This window comes from Typopeltis vanoorti, chromosome 17 (assembly GCF_054136105.1).
Source record: "Typopeltis vanoorti isolate ZY-2024b chromosome 17, IOZ_Tvanoo_1.0, whole genome shotgun sequence".
NCBI lineage: Eukaryota > Metazoa > Arthropoda > Arachnida > Uropygi > Thelyphonidae > Typopeltis > Typopeltis vanoorti.
The window spans coordinates 44,167,040-44,181,655 of NC_143565.1; the positions used below are offsets into that span (position 1 = coordinate 44,167,040).

General features: G+C 34.1%; 1 protein-coding gene across 1 annotated transcript in view; it reads right to left on the bottom strand.

Moving 5' to 3' along the window:
• The window catches only part of ENGase (cytosolic endo-beta-N-acetylglucosaminidase), a 153,345-nt gene that overhangs the window by 115,327 nt on the left and 23,402 nt on the right, over positions 1–14,616 (bottom strand). Inside the window, exons 4-6 of the mRNA XM_090407650.1 lie at positions 9,014–9,168; positions 3,847–3,995; positions 2,127–2,292 (exon numbers count right to left, since the gene is read on the bottom strand). Coding sequence (XP_090263776.1) covers positions 2,127–2,292; positions 3,847–3,995; positions 9,014–9,168 — 470 coding nt within the window. The remainder of the gene's footprint in view (positions 1–2,126; positions 2,293–3,846; positions 3,996–9,013; positions 9,169–14,616) is intronic.

The following is a 14,616-nucleotide window of genomic DNA, read 5'->3' on the forward strand; positions in this document are numbered from 1 at the left end:
TAATACTATGTAAAGAACTTTGTGTATAAATTAGTATTATATGAATGCATCATGTACACAATGAATGGGTAAATTAGATGTAAACAATAGTCCAAAAGTCATGGGCGGGCCTGAGGCATTGGCAATCTTGGAAAACAACACAAGTTCGTTTCCTGGAAGACGCTGCTCGAGATCACGCGATGTGCCGAAATTCCCGTGGATGGGAAAAGATCGCAGAAAGTAAGAGGGCGCTATCGCAGCTAGTAACAGGGTGCTAAAAAGGGGGGAAGTGAAGAGAGAATAAAAGGGGTTTGCACCCCTTTCTCACGGCTTTTTTCGCCTATTTTGCTGGAGGATGATTCGACTTCTCCCGTGGACTGGAAGTTCCTGATGGTGTTCCTTGGCGATAGTACGATATCGAACGGTGTGCCTTTCCCTTCGATGTCTGAATTTCTGCTGGTACTAAAGCATGAGATGTCGGCATATGCTGTCTTTGCTCCTTTGCTGAAAGTTCTGACGGAATAATATCGCGGACGTATCCTATGAACCAGCAGTAGAAATGAGGATGGCCCGGAACAGATCCAGAATTGACGCAGAAACAACGCCAGGTGCAGAGCATAGTTTAATCTGATGACGATAGTGACCCACTACGTGGATGCAGGCTTATGGAAGTATCGAGAGGTAACTCAAACAAAGAAGGACAGTTCAGACGGACCTGGAGATCCTGCCCCAAGAAATGGTAAAGTACAGATTTTGTTGTATAATTACCCAGTCAGTAATAATCGAGTATGGACAGTATTTAAGAACTTTAAGTGATTATTTAGCAGTGGCTAATGTCCATAAGACAAATTGTCTGGAATGATTATAGATGATTGTGACTAGTTTAATGTGTAAGACAAACATAGCAGGTAGAATATTGATTAGAAGTGTATAATGTGTATATTATGTGTGTTTAATCTCTAACTTAAAAGAAGAATTTATTGTTCATGCATTAGAGTATTAATCAGTTTGATACAGTGTGATTTAGCATGTCATTGAACTAATTGAAAGTGAGATTGGTCTAAGTGTATACGTCTTTAGATTCCAATAAATATGTTTTTCTTCTATATCTGATTTATGCCTGTGATATGAATCAAAACTACCACTCATTAATCTGAACCATAGCGGGAGGGAATTGAAAGAAAGGTATAACATGTTGTTATAGAGGTTACGACTGCAAACCAGAATTTACTTAGCCACAGTAAAGCGTTTAATTTATGAGTTTAAACACTAAATTTATTCACCTATGTGCACTAAAAATCTGGAAAAGTCTCCCTGAATAAGAGTCCCCTCTATTCTAAGATATTGGCTGGCGCAGCTTTAAAAAATAAATTTGTCAATAGCTGAAGAGGAGACGGCCCCAGAAAGAAATTAGAGGATTCGTTTCTTTTAGCAAGGAATAACCTTTAACAGTCAGGGTAAGCACGTGAGTAAAATTAGGAATTGGCTAGAGATAATAGAATTTGCTTTCCTTATAGAATGAACACGTAAGAAGTGATACAGATGTTAGAATCAGGGAAATTTTGTAAGTCTTGTAGTCATTGTAGAGAGGTAAATTCATAAAGAAAGTAAATTATTTTAGGAAAAGTAACGACATAACACTAGGAACTTTCAACATGCTTTCTTATTTTACGAGTGCCTCTTTAACTTCCCAAATCGACTATAGAGTTCTGAATTTTTTTCTATCATTGCAGATAATTTCACCATGTGCCTCTATATCTGAATCAACGTTTTCTTCAGAGTCTGCTCGAAATAATCTATTTTGCTTATGGCATCTTTGAAACCTAATTTCTTCCATCAATGATGCTCAGGATACTTCATCAACAATTCTACAAGAAATAAAGTTTTTGCAAGTTGACTTAGGGAAATATTTTTATTATATTCTGAATAGCATTCCTAAGAGTAAAAATTATCTACATATAAAAAAAAAAAAAAAAAATAAAAAAAAAAAATCAATATCATTCATATATGACTCAAAGGAAATCTGTATCCATACATTGCATGGTGCTGATACTCAAATTTTACACAAATTTAACTCACAAAACAGGGTAATTTCAGTATTTAGTGAGTTATTCATGGAGTTTAAATTAAAAAGAATGTTAACTTACAGTGTTAGTAGAAAACCCTCCACCACCAAGGCAACCTCTTCCAAATACATCTATTCCTACATAAACATCTAAGTACCGGGATCCTGCTTCCTTCAATGTCATCTTTAGATGTTCTTCCTTCCACGTGTAATTAAGAAATATTCCATCACAACTATTGAAAAATCTCCTAAAAATATTTTAATGCCAAATCAGATTATGTAATTTCAAATGTTTTAAAACATTTTCTATTAAGCTTAAAAGTTTTTTGGTATTTTATCATATGCTCTTCTGCAATGAACAACACTTAAATAGAGATCCTTAGTATAATACAGAAACTTCCTGAGATATAAAATACTACACTTATGTAAGTTTGAACTTATGAAACTTTTCCCAAAAGTCCATTTTTTTTTTTTTTTTTTGTAATAGAAGAAGTTTATGTTACACATTTTTTTTTATTTACATTCCACTGTATGTAGCTAGGTATGAGAACAATGCAATTAGTAATGTTCACAATTAAATGCAATTTCAAACACCAAATTAGGATATCCGATTAGCTGGTACTTATAAAAATTGTGAATATGATCTCTCTTGTCAAGTGCATTTACTTTCAGATAAAAAAAATCATTGCTACAACTATCTCTTATCTAGAGTCATTTGATAAGGTGATACATTGCTTTGCCACTTGCATATGGAAAATATGATGTTTGCATTGATTAATTCTTGATATCTTCATAAGTCTAGGTAGCTATCATTGATGAGACTTAATAAAGATCAAAACTGAACCGAGCAGTAATCCTTCTCATAATGCATGCCAATATACATGTCTGAAAGAGGACATCGTGCAATATGGGATACTGAGGCAAGGAACCTCTATTTACAAGTAGCTTAACTGTAAAGTAATCTCATGTGTAAACTTTTGTTTGCTAACACTTGAGTAAGTTCAAGCTTGGGTTACTGACTTTAATAATGGATTAAAACAATAATATAATTTTTTTGCCAATTATAATTTATTATTTTGTTCCGATTTTTCATGCATGTAGAAAGATAGACACTGAGTGATTAATATGAGGGAGAAGGAAAGGAATCAATTTAATAGCAACATCATATCTAAATCCCATGGTATATGCAGTAGTGGTGGTATAACTGGAGATCACTGTATTATTAAAACTGTTATCCTGATGAAGTTGACAAGACATTTCACTGAAATACAATTGTAATCCTTCTACTATAAATAAAGAATTCTCATCATTGTGAATGTGTGTGTGTATATGCATAGTATGAATGGATAGCATTTATACTATAGGATTCATACTATGGTATGAAAAGAAATTCACACAGTAAACCTTCCATTAAAGCAAATCATTCATTCCTATAGATTTGCTACAACAAAAGGTGGTTGTGTTGAAATATTTCATAATTAATGAATCTGAGCATAAACAAAATCCACAGAAGCCTATCATATAAAGAATATTAAAAAATTTTTCAGATTGCATAAAATACAATAATAATATATGAGAAAATAACAGAATATTGTATAACAATCACTGCACATTCCTAACGCAGCATCTCGATGTGATCAATAATAATAGAATAAGCTATTCTATTCAAAGCATTTCATCAAATCACATTAATCTAATAATTAATGTTATAAAGTATAACAACTATAGAAAGCACAAACCACTTTGCTTAATAAATTAAGGTGGTTTGATGTGATAAGATATTATTTATTAAGCTTACTCACTTATTAAGCTCGTTGAGAGCATTTTGCCACTTCAATTCTCCCGTTTCAATTATGCTGTCATACCAGATAACAAATGAGTTTGGGATTGTAGTATGCATCATATCTGTCAAAACATGGATAAATTCTTCAAGAAGACAGATGGATTCAGGCTAAGAAAAAATAACTTATTAATGCCGATTTGAAAACTTTCTGATATTAACATATGCTCCTTATTTTAACAGATCCATAAGAATTAATGAGGGCAAAAGAAAGCTACTAATATTTTTAAAGGTATTTTCAATAATCAAACTGGAATTGAATAGCTCATTCTAGTCTTATACTAGGAATAATAAGACAATTAAAATAACTATTTCAAGATATCTGCATGAGCATCAAATATATGCAAAAAAGATGCAGGGTGAAGTAAACAGATCATAAGTAAATAAATCCACTTTTGCATTTTTTTTTAATTTGTTATTAACAAGAAAACAGAAAATATATAAACAGGAAAACAAAATTCTAAGCACCATAACTACCACACAGACATGCATACATGCACATCTCAAAAACTATATGCACATGCATTTTAGGAAGAGAAAACACTTCTCTTGTATACAGCAAATCAGTCCAGATTTGCTGTATACAAGAGAAGCAATAGTTTCTGGCATTTGAAAAACTGTCGAAATGCAGAAATAATTTTTATTAAACATCAACCTCCCTCACATACATATCGATGTGTGCATGCATGCATGAGCATGTGAGAAGTCACAAACCTATAACGCAATTGTGCTGTGTGTGTCCATGGGAATGATGGTCAATGTGATAGCAGTAGCAAACAACTGACAAGCTTGAATAATTACAACTGCTCAATTTTATTTGTTAGTTTTTTTAAGTGGAGCTAGTTTTCTCCTATCTGTCATATTATGATTATTATTATTATCTCATCTAGGATCATCTCATCTAAGACTCATCCAGTAGGTCCTTTTGTCATACACACACACAGTTCATCATACTGCACCTTAAACACACTCGAATTCTCTGCAGACACCACACTCTCAGGCAAGGCATTCCAATCATTTACAACTCTGCATGCAAAACACCTGCTTTTCACTCCCCTGCTCATACCCTCCTTATACAGCTTCCAGGGATGACCTCTGGTTCTCCCCTGATCTCCCACCAACCTTTCCTCATATTTCACATTCTAGAGATCAGAAACTACCTTAGTCAGTCACCTCTGGAGCCCTTCCAATATCTCTTCAAGTTTTAAAAGAGGTATACCGTGAGCAGACATATCGATACAAAATTAATAACGGAAAAAACTCATGTACAAAGATTATTTAATAGTATTAAATAATCTTTGTACGTGAGATTTTTCCATTATTAATTTTGTATCACTATCTCTTTGTCCTTTTGAAAACCAGGTAAACCAAATTTCGGCACAGTAGTCCATGTGTGGCCTAATCAAAGCCTTATACCAGGCCTGCACAACATATGGCCCGCAATGTTATATATTTTGGCCCGTCTGCCTGATTGAAATTATTTAATCATACGGGGAAATATGAAATTAGACGATTTTTTTCCTATTGAAATAAATTTTTACTAAGACTCTGCATGTTTACGTTCATGCGATTAATGTCACGATCATGTTTCTTTCAGCTCGACAATAAATTGCATTTGGAGTTATTCCCACTGTCGTATTTAATAACAAATTATTATAATCGCTTTGAGGTTTTGTTAGCACTAGTGTCGCTTTGGGAAAATTCAAAGTTACATCTCTGTGATAACCACTTGATGTCTACGAACGAGAATGAATTGTATTACACAAAGCTGGCCGTGCCTTGACTGGCTTTGGCAGTAGTGGTTGGTTGTAGCTGAAGCAATACATTACATAACTGTTATCATAACCTGCATTACTGTGAGTTTGTCATCATTAGTTTTTTTTAATTAATATTGTCAATCTCGACACAATGAGCTTAAGTAAAAAGCATAAAATAGATTCGGAACATTGAGCATTTAACCCTGAGTGGACAAACAAATATTTTTTTACGTTGTTTAAGGACAAAATAGTGTGCATTGTTTGCCGGGAATCTATCGCTGTGCCCAAAGAGTACATCTGAGATGTCATTTTGAATCGAAACATCCTAACCTTGGCAAGTTGGATGCAAGTGAAAAGCAAATAAAAGCAGTAAAGTTATTGAAAGTCCTTAGCAGTGAGCAACAAGCCTTTAAAAAAGTGATATCTGCAAATGAAGTTGCCACAAAGGTAAGCTTAAAAATATCACAAGAAATAGCTTGTGCTGGCAAATCATTTGCTGAGGGAGAGTTGATAAAAAAGTGTCTGAAAAAGATTCAAGGTCCGAAATGATCTGGCCCTTGGTCAGGTGGTCCAAGTTGGGTTTGGCCCTCAAAGACAATCAAGTTGTGCAGGCCTGCCTTATACAATGGAACAAGAATCTCCTTACTTCTACAAGTCAGTGTCCTCCACATCATTCCTAGAATTCTTTGTATTGTCCTCACAATTTTGGCAATGTGTCTCCAAATTTCAGATCCGTATCTGCTATCACCTCAAGATCCCTTATTTCCTCCACCTCCAACAACATATCCCTACCAAGCATAAGCTCTTCATTCATCCAATTCACACCTACCTTATTTAACCTTCTGATTCTTGAAATACATTTAGACATTACTTCTACTAGATAGTTCTCAAATATCCTCCAATTGATCTCTTTTCCAGCTAACTCCTCATTCCATGCTACACCTGTCTCCTGAGCTCTTCATAATCATCAACCTTGTAGTTCCACATATACCCTTTTCTCACAGAGATCCTCACACTGCTGGCAACCACACAGGTAATCATTTCATGGTCACTCTCACCAACTTTGACATCTCATTTATAATTACACTGATGAGAGATGATCAAATCCAAGATCCTCAATCCTTGTGTACCCTCTGTTACATACTGTCTGCGGTAGTTGTCCCTCAAAAACTCAAGAAACTCATTTTCTTTACTTCCAGTTGCTATCTCATCATCACAGTCTATACTCTCTCTCTCTATGTTCACTGGGCATCTACAGATGCCGTATGGTCACTCTGATGCTCGATGATGTTCCACACCAGGCCTCGCCATGTAGTCCTGTTGTGTCCTCCTCAGTCTATACTGCCATAGTTAAAATCGCCCATAATAATCACCCTTTTCTTATTTGCTTGGCTAATTTGATTATACATTTCATAATCACTACCATCCACATTACCAGGTCTATAACAACATCCGACTAAGTATGTTATTCTATTCACCTCTATCTCACACCATACTCCTTCAAAACCACTGTCACTATTTCCATCTTGCATCTCTACCCTGTATGGACATAACTCTTTCTCTATCATCAATAGTACTCCACCACCCCTCTCCTTTTACCTTTTCTATCTTCACAAGACAGGTCATACCCTTCCATCACTATTCTGTTAGATTGTCATCCTCATCCAACCATGTCTCACTTATTCTTTCTTTTAAGGTTACACACACAGCAGTCAGCATTCATAGTGAAGAATTTATGGAGAGAATATGGGGGAATATAAACTATTAGTTTGGATAAGTGGATGGCTGATGGACAGGTATCAGCAAGTGGTATAGGGGTATTGTGAATCTGAAAATTTAAGGTGATCAGTGGTGTGCCCAGGGTTCAGTCCTTGGACCATTGTTGTTTAATCTATACAGTAATGATATTGGAAAGAGACTGACAAGAGATTTCAGTTGTTTGCTGATGATGCAAAGATAGGCAGGGCAATCAGAGATGCTACTGATATACATTTACAGAGCAATTTAAATAGGCTGGAAGTGTGGGTAAATGATGGCTGTTCAATTCAATGATAGTAAGTGTAAAGTATGCACTTTGGTGTGATGCAATATCAAACAGCATATTATATTGGTGGGATTATGCTGGAATGACTAATGAGGTTAGAGATCTTGCAGTTATTAAGGTGGATAGAAAGTTGAAGTTCAAAAGTCACATAACAAAAATTGCAACTACAACTCGGAGGAAAATTATGATGTTGAAACAAGTTTACACGTAAAGATATGGAAGTCATTTTGTCTCTTTACAAGGCCTTGATGTAACTGCATCTGGACTACTATGTGCAGATTTGGTCTTCTTGATTTGGAGGGGAATAAAGAAGCTGCGAAAAGGCTGCAAAGAGTTATAAAGATGAGAATATAGATACTGGTAGCCAGAAAAAAGAGGTGTGATATGAAAGAGGTCTGTAAACTTTTGAGAAGGCATTACAGGATATCAGCTGATAAAATTTTGGAAGAAAGGGGTAAGAGCTAGATTTTTCTCTCACAGAATGTGAGTGAAGTGGAATAGCTCACCTGTTGAAGTGGTGAGTACATCTAGTGTGAATGAGTTTAAGAGAAGAGGTATGAATAATATTGATATATGGCCTTCCTCGATAAGTCCTTGATTCCTTGGAGGTCTAATAATAATAATAATATCTTATCAGTCACCAAAAAGTAAGGTTTTCTCTTTTGTTCAAAGCACTCTTTACAAAGCCCAGATCCATCTAATCACTGAATATCATTCTCATATTTGGAATGTTAGACCTAAGAGCTCTCTAAAAAAATATTGACCGAGTACAGAAGAGAGCAATTCTGTTTCAAAACAGCAATGCAAGACTACATAATTACATAAATTTTGTATAAAGAAAGCAATTAGGTTAATGACCTGTCTTGCCACAGTTAACTCAATTCTAACACAGATGTATAGTTTTGCCTGTTGCAGTTCTATAAACATTTCCATGATCAATGTTCATCAGAATTTGAATTGGTAATTTCTGCACTCTTCTCTCACTCTTTTAAAACACATTCAGTGGCTATTCACTTTCCTTCAGAGTTGAACTCCAAACTAGCAAGACAAATTTTCTTCCTCTTCATTCATTTCTTGTGCTGTTGATTTTGGATACTATCTCCCCTCTTATGCATTTTCTAAGGAGTAAAATCTCCAGGTCTTCAAATCTAATGTCCAAAATCTCTTCTTTCTTCTTCTGCTCATCTATGGTACTAATGTAGCATAAGTTGAAAAAACTTCTGATGTGTAGGATTACCATTTAAAACATTCTTTGTTAAACCATAACTCAAAACATCAAATGCTTAGTTTATATAAAGTATGTATATAAAATGAAGTATAATATATACCTGAATTTTATTCTCAATATTTAACAACCATCCATCAAATCCATAACATAGAGCAATTCTGACTAATTGAGAACACAACTGAGAGACAGATTTCCTAGATTTCAGGAAATTTTGGCATATAATCTCTCCTTCCTTCCATTCTGTTATAAAAGTTCCTACAAGTATACAAAACAGATATACATAAAAAACAACATATCAAAGAAACAGAAAGATAAATTTTTCTTGTGAAAAATTAATCGCCTAATAAATTACATTTCTTTTGCTCATGTGTAGTGCAGTGTTGTCAATACTTAAAGCGAATCATAAGTCTTTCTATATGATTTCATGAGAAAAAAATCTTTTGAGTTACAAATAATGGTGTGTGTGTGTGTGTGTGTGAGAGAGAGAGAGAGAGAAAAAATTCATATAGCAATTTTTTTTTTCTTATATAATATGAAGTGTTAAAGTAAATCTTGAATGCACGTTCTGTTAACAGTGATAAATTCAACAATGTACTTGTGAATATTAAGAAATCCAAATCTATGTATTTGAAAACAATGATGATAGATAGGAAAGTAAATGAAAGTGGGCAGTGTTATTTCTGTAGAGCAGTAACTTTGTGCACTTAGGCCATATCTGATGATGTGACAAAATGCATATATATGCCCATTGTTGAGCTTACTAAAATATTATTTTAAATTTTATTTTATTAAATTTTAATGCTATTGCAAAGCAACTTCATTAAATGGGCAAGACTTGGAAGATTTGATATTCTAGCAAACATTAAAATATCATCGTCATCATCAAATTCCTGCCATGTACCCTCAAGGGGTGTACAGGATATGATAGTACTACATGAAAATAATTACATCTTTACTAACTTCCTATCTACAATTTTTCTCAGTCTGTTACTTGTCAAGACTCCAACATTATCAGATCTTATATTTCTATCGTCTAAGGCACTTTCTACCGTATCAATCGACCTATATCTCGGTCTTCCTCTGGGTCATTTTGCTGCCAACCTGGCAGAGAACACTTGTTTTGCTAATCTTTCTTTGCCCATTCTGTTTAAGTGACCATACCACCTGAGATTAGCTCTGCTAACGGATTCCTGGATGCTGACAATGTCAAGTTCTTTCCTAATATCCTTATTTTTAATATGATATTGCCGTCGATGCCATCTGTTCACGCCTATAATCTTTCTCAGGACTCTCATATCTGTGGTCTCTAGTCTTTGGTCAAGTGTTTTACTTCTGACCCAGCTCTCACATCCATAAGTTAAAACTGGTTTGAACACTGTCTTGTATACAGCTAATTTAGTGTTCCGACTAATTTCTCTCTTATTCCATATGAATTTATTCAATTGACTTCCCACCATACCAACTTTGCTGATTCTGTTGTAAATTAATTAAAGTACATTAAAATGTACTTTAATTAATTTTTAGTACATTTTAATGTTTGCTAGAATATCAAATAACTAATGTATTTTAATTATTTTAACACTTGCCTTAATGTTCCTCTTTACGTAATTTTTTAAAATTCATTATGAGTTTTATAATCAAACTAATTACAAGTAAAACTAAGCTCCTCTTACAACAAAATGCTATGATTATTATTGTTGCTATTATTATTATAACTTATTATTGTCAGTCCTTTCATCATGCAATCAGATCCTTATAGAATGGTAATATGAACTTCACAAATTACCTAAACTCCCTTCTTCTTCTAAATAACACAAAACACCATTATCAAAAGTGTCTGATGAAATAATTATACTGAAATCAAACCAATATTCCTAACATAAGATTCGCTCACCATCCAACACAGAGGTTGGATTATGTGCATTCATACAGCTTAATTGTCTTTTCCACTATTTGCATTTTTTCCCCCAATTTTTATTTATTTTGTTTTTGATTACACATGCATTTACACTGACAATAATAAGATTACACAAGCATACCTGAGATGAGGATAAGAAAAACTGTCAAGAAATGCAAGCTGTATTAGCCAAATAAGAAGTGTCACGACTAGATTTTTTTACAAGAAATCAAGTAATACAACAAAGGTCAGTATTTAGATTTGAGTAAGGCACATGATAAAGTGCCAGGAGAAACATCATTCACATAATATTAGAATTATAAGGTGTGTAAATGGACAGGGCCGCATTTACCATTACGTGCATGAGGCACAAGGTGGGGGCTTCACTCTCTAGGGGAGCCTCGTTTTAAAATCTTACTCCTCACAAAGAACAATAAAAAAAACAGCGTAATTATAGTTGCAAAATAAAATACTTATTTTTAAATATTAAATTCATAATATAAAAACTAGAGGCTGCTGAAAAATTTGTGAGGCCTCCCGCTTCCATTTGAAATACATTGTTCTTTCCTTAGCATATAAAACTAACAGGAACTCTGTATTCCCTAAAATTCATGTATGCAAGCGTACATTTCTTTGCTGGACGTATATACATTTCTTTGCTGGACGTATATACATGTCCAGCAAACCTGGATAATATTCTGTCCAACTGCTGAAAGAACATGGATAAGAAGTGTAGTTTGACCATCATGTCCATTAGAAGGTGCGATAATTCTTCACGCTGAAAAGAACACTTAACTACATTACCTGGCGTTCATAGTAGCTACGTTCATGTGGCCTACAGCAAGAAATGCGGTTACTTGCTCGGTAACCGGAATCTAAGTTATATCAGACTAAATACCTATGAGTTATATTCATTTTGCTGCTTGTTTTTATTGTATAATTATAGTTTTTAATGCCAGTATAAAATCAGAAATTCTTTCATACTTTCTTCACTTCATATTGTATCACTTTGGAAGATCAATGTCACTATCAATTTTTTTGCTAATTATTTTAATCGCCAATACATTTTAAAATTCTCCAAGAACTTGACTGAAGATAGTTATTTTTGTCAAACAATTATTTTATAAATTCATGAAAATCCGAATCTAAAAATGAATACAGCCTCCATCTGTTCCAAATTAAGTTTCCTATTTTATTCATAATCTTAGTTCGAAGGTTAGTTATCATACGTAAATCTTGAATCATATCATGTAATGCATAATTTTTATAATGTAATCTGTTGGATTTTGCATTTCAACTTTCTTGGTTTCCTCCCCCTAATCACTCACTATAAATCAAAATAAATGGCAGTTATGAAGTCAACTGTTATGTACATATTTTCGGCTAATTTCGATATTATGCAGCAGTTTTGAAGTAGCGATATTTTCCCTACAGTTTATCTTTTGAAATATAGGTAGGTGCATGCGTCAAAATGAAATTTTATTTCCAAAATTTTCATAACAGAATTAATTCGCCTTTAATGGCTAACTCCCCCCCTCCCAAAATTATCACCACACACACACACACAAATACTGCTAGATAACAAGTGCGCACTTTCTTTTTGTTTGAATTCGTTATTTTTCAAAAGTAATTGTACTGTTGCAGTTTTAAGCAAAAGACAAAGGCGTAGAATCTCTGATAAAATACCATTGGATATAAATTAAAAAGACTCACAATCGGAAACCCCGAATAACGTAGTTTAACACCATTTGTTGTTCATAAAAATAAATAAAAAAATCGTTCCTAAAATTGAAATGTGTGACCCATATAATCTTATTTTGCAAGGAAAGGAAGCAAAATGTCATATTTATTTCAATAAATGTTATTTAAAAAATAAATATTTGACATAATAATTCCCATGCAAACAAACATTTTGATTATTTATTTTTGCACATGTGAAATTCGTTTTTATTTGGGAAGAGACACAATAAATAAATTGTGCAGCAAAAAAGGGTCAATCCAAGAATACAGTGCACATAACTACAATAATCCGTTAATGGTGGTGGTGGTGGGGGGGGGGGAATTGCATTTTAACAGATAAAATGCTGATGAAGTTTCATCAGCATTCTGCCTTTTTATTAGGTCAAAGGGATTTTGAGTATATTTGCGAACAGATATATTCAACATAATTTAGCCAGTTTTGTTGTAAAAAGTGCCGCATTTGAAGAAATATTAGTGGCATAATAATAAAATTGCAAAATTCATAATGCTTCAGAATAACTTGATAATTTTATAATACCAAAACAAGATGGGACACATCTGTAGAAATCTATTATTATTATTATTATTAGTCTTTTTAATTATGAACTCTACAAGGATATACTTAATAAATTGGTATTTTTGTGTTTTTAAATAAATAAACTAGTTTCATTTTGTCACAGATGGTTTTTGCTGGACTACCTGGACTTTTAGACTATTGTTCTTATCAATATTGTAAAAACTCGATTGTAGCTTAAATATTCCAAAGCACATTAAATCGATTTTTTCCTTAGGTCAAGTCCCATAAGAATGTTGTAAAAAATAACCTTGTTTGTCTCTGTATATTTTGTATTAGATATTTTTGTAAATAGCCCTTTGGAAATTAATTGTATATACTTCTTTAATAAGAATATGTTAGAGTGTTAAAAACAAAGGCAATGTTTTTTGTCGGAGCTGTAGGTAATAGATCTACCTGGCGGTATTAGAAAGGTTTATTAAATTTTGGTGTATGAGAAAGGCTTACAAGCTCTGCACGTAAACCCCTCCGGAGTCAGTCAGAAAGGTTCAAACAACTTTCCGATGGTCGGCGACTTACAATCAAAAGAAGGCACAGAAGAGAACAAAGAGCGGGCTGAACTTGAAACTTAAGATGAAAGAATCATGTCGAATCCTTCAGGGGTTACAAACTTCATGCGAGGTCTCAGAGAAAGCATAATAAAAGGGGACAGAGCCAAGCATATAGGGCTTCCCAGATCCAGAAGTCACTAGAGAGAGAGAGGGCTTCACGTTTCCGGATGTTGCCAGAGAGGAGCTCCCCGGTTCCAGTCTTAAGAGAAGGCTTCGAATTGCCGAAAGGAGATGTTCCAATCACCGGAGAAAAGCTTCCAGGCCAGAGAGGAATCCTGGTTGACAGTTGGTGGCAATTCGAGTTAGTGGAGGCGGCAGAAAAAGGAGGCAGTCATCCAGGCATTTTTGGCAAGCCCAAGCAGAGGAGAAAAGGCGAGACAAATTACCTGAAGCACCTTCGCTTGGAAGTTTTTCTTTTCACTGTGGGAGAATAATTTTTTGCCGGAGCTGTATATGAGTACTGCAGGGCACAGTTCACAGTCTGCTATTTTTCCGATGAGATATTTCTGAAGCCAGATTTCCTGAAGGGAGCTCAAGATATGAGATGAGAGAATTGCCTTTGAACTTTTTGTGCAAGACCTTTGACTGAATGTGCGATACAGAGTTTTTGTAAGTTATATACCTTTGTACAATTCCTCTTATAATGTGTTTTAGTTGGACAATTAAGATTTTAGATTAACAGTAACAAGAAGTGTCATTAAGAGAATCTATTGGCATATTTGAAGTTGACATACAGTTTGTAAAAGTAACTTAATAAAGAGTAAGCTAACCTCTTTGCAAGTATGCTAGAAGTTTAATAAGTAGAAATTGTGAACAGAGTAAATAAGTTTTTGAGTTAAAGAAAGTTTTCGTGATCATTTTGAAACACGTACCAGAGACAACAGAGGTTTTTTTGTGTGCTGCTGCTATTTGTATTAATTAGTTGGGCAAGAGCAGTTTCT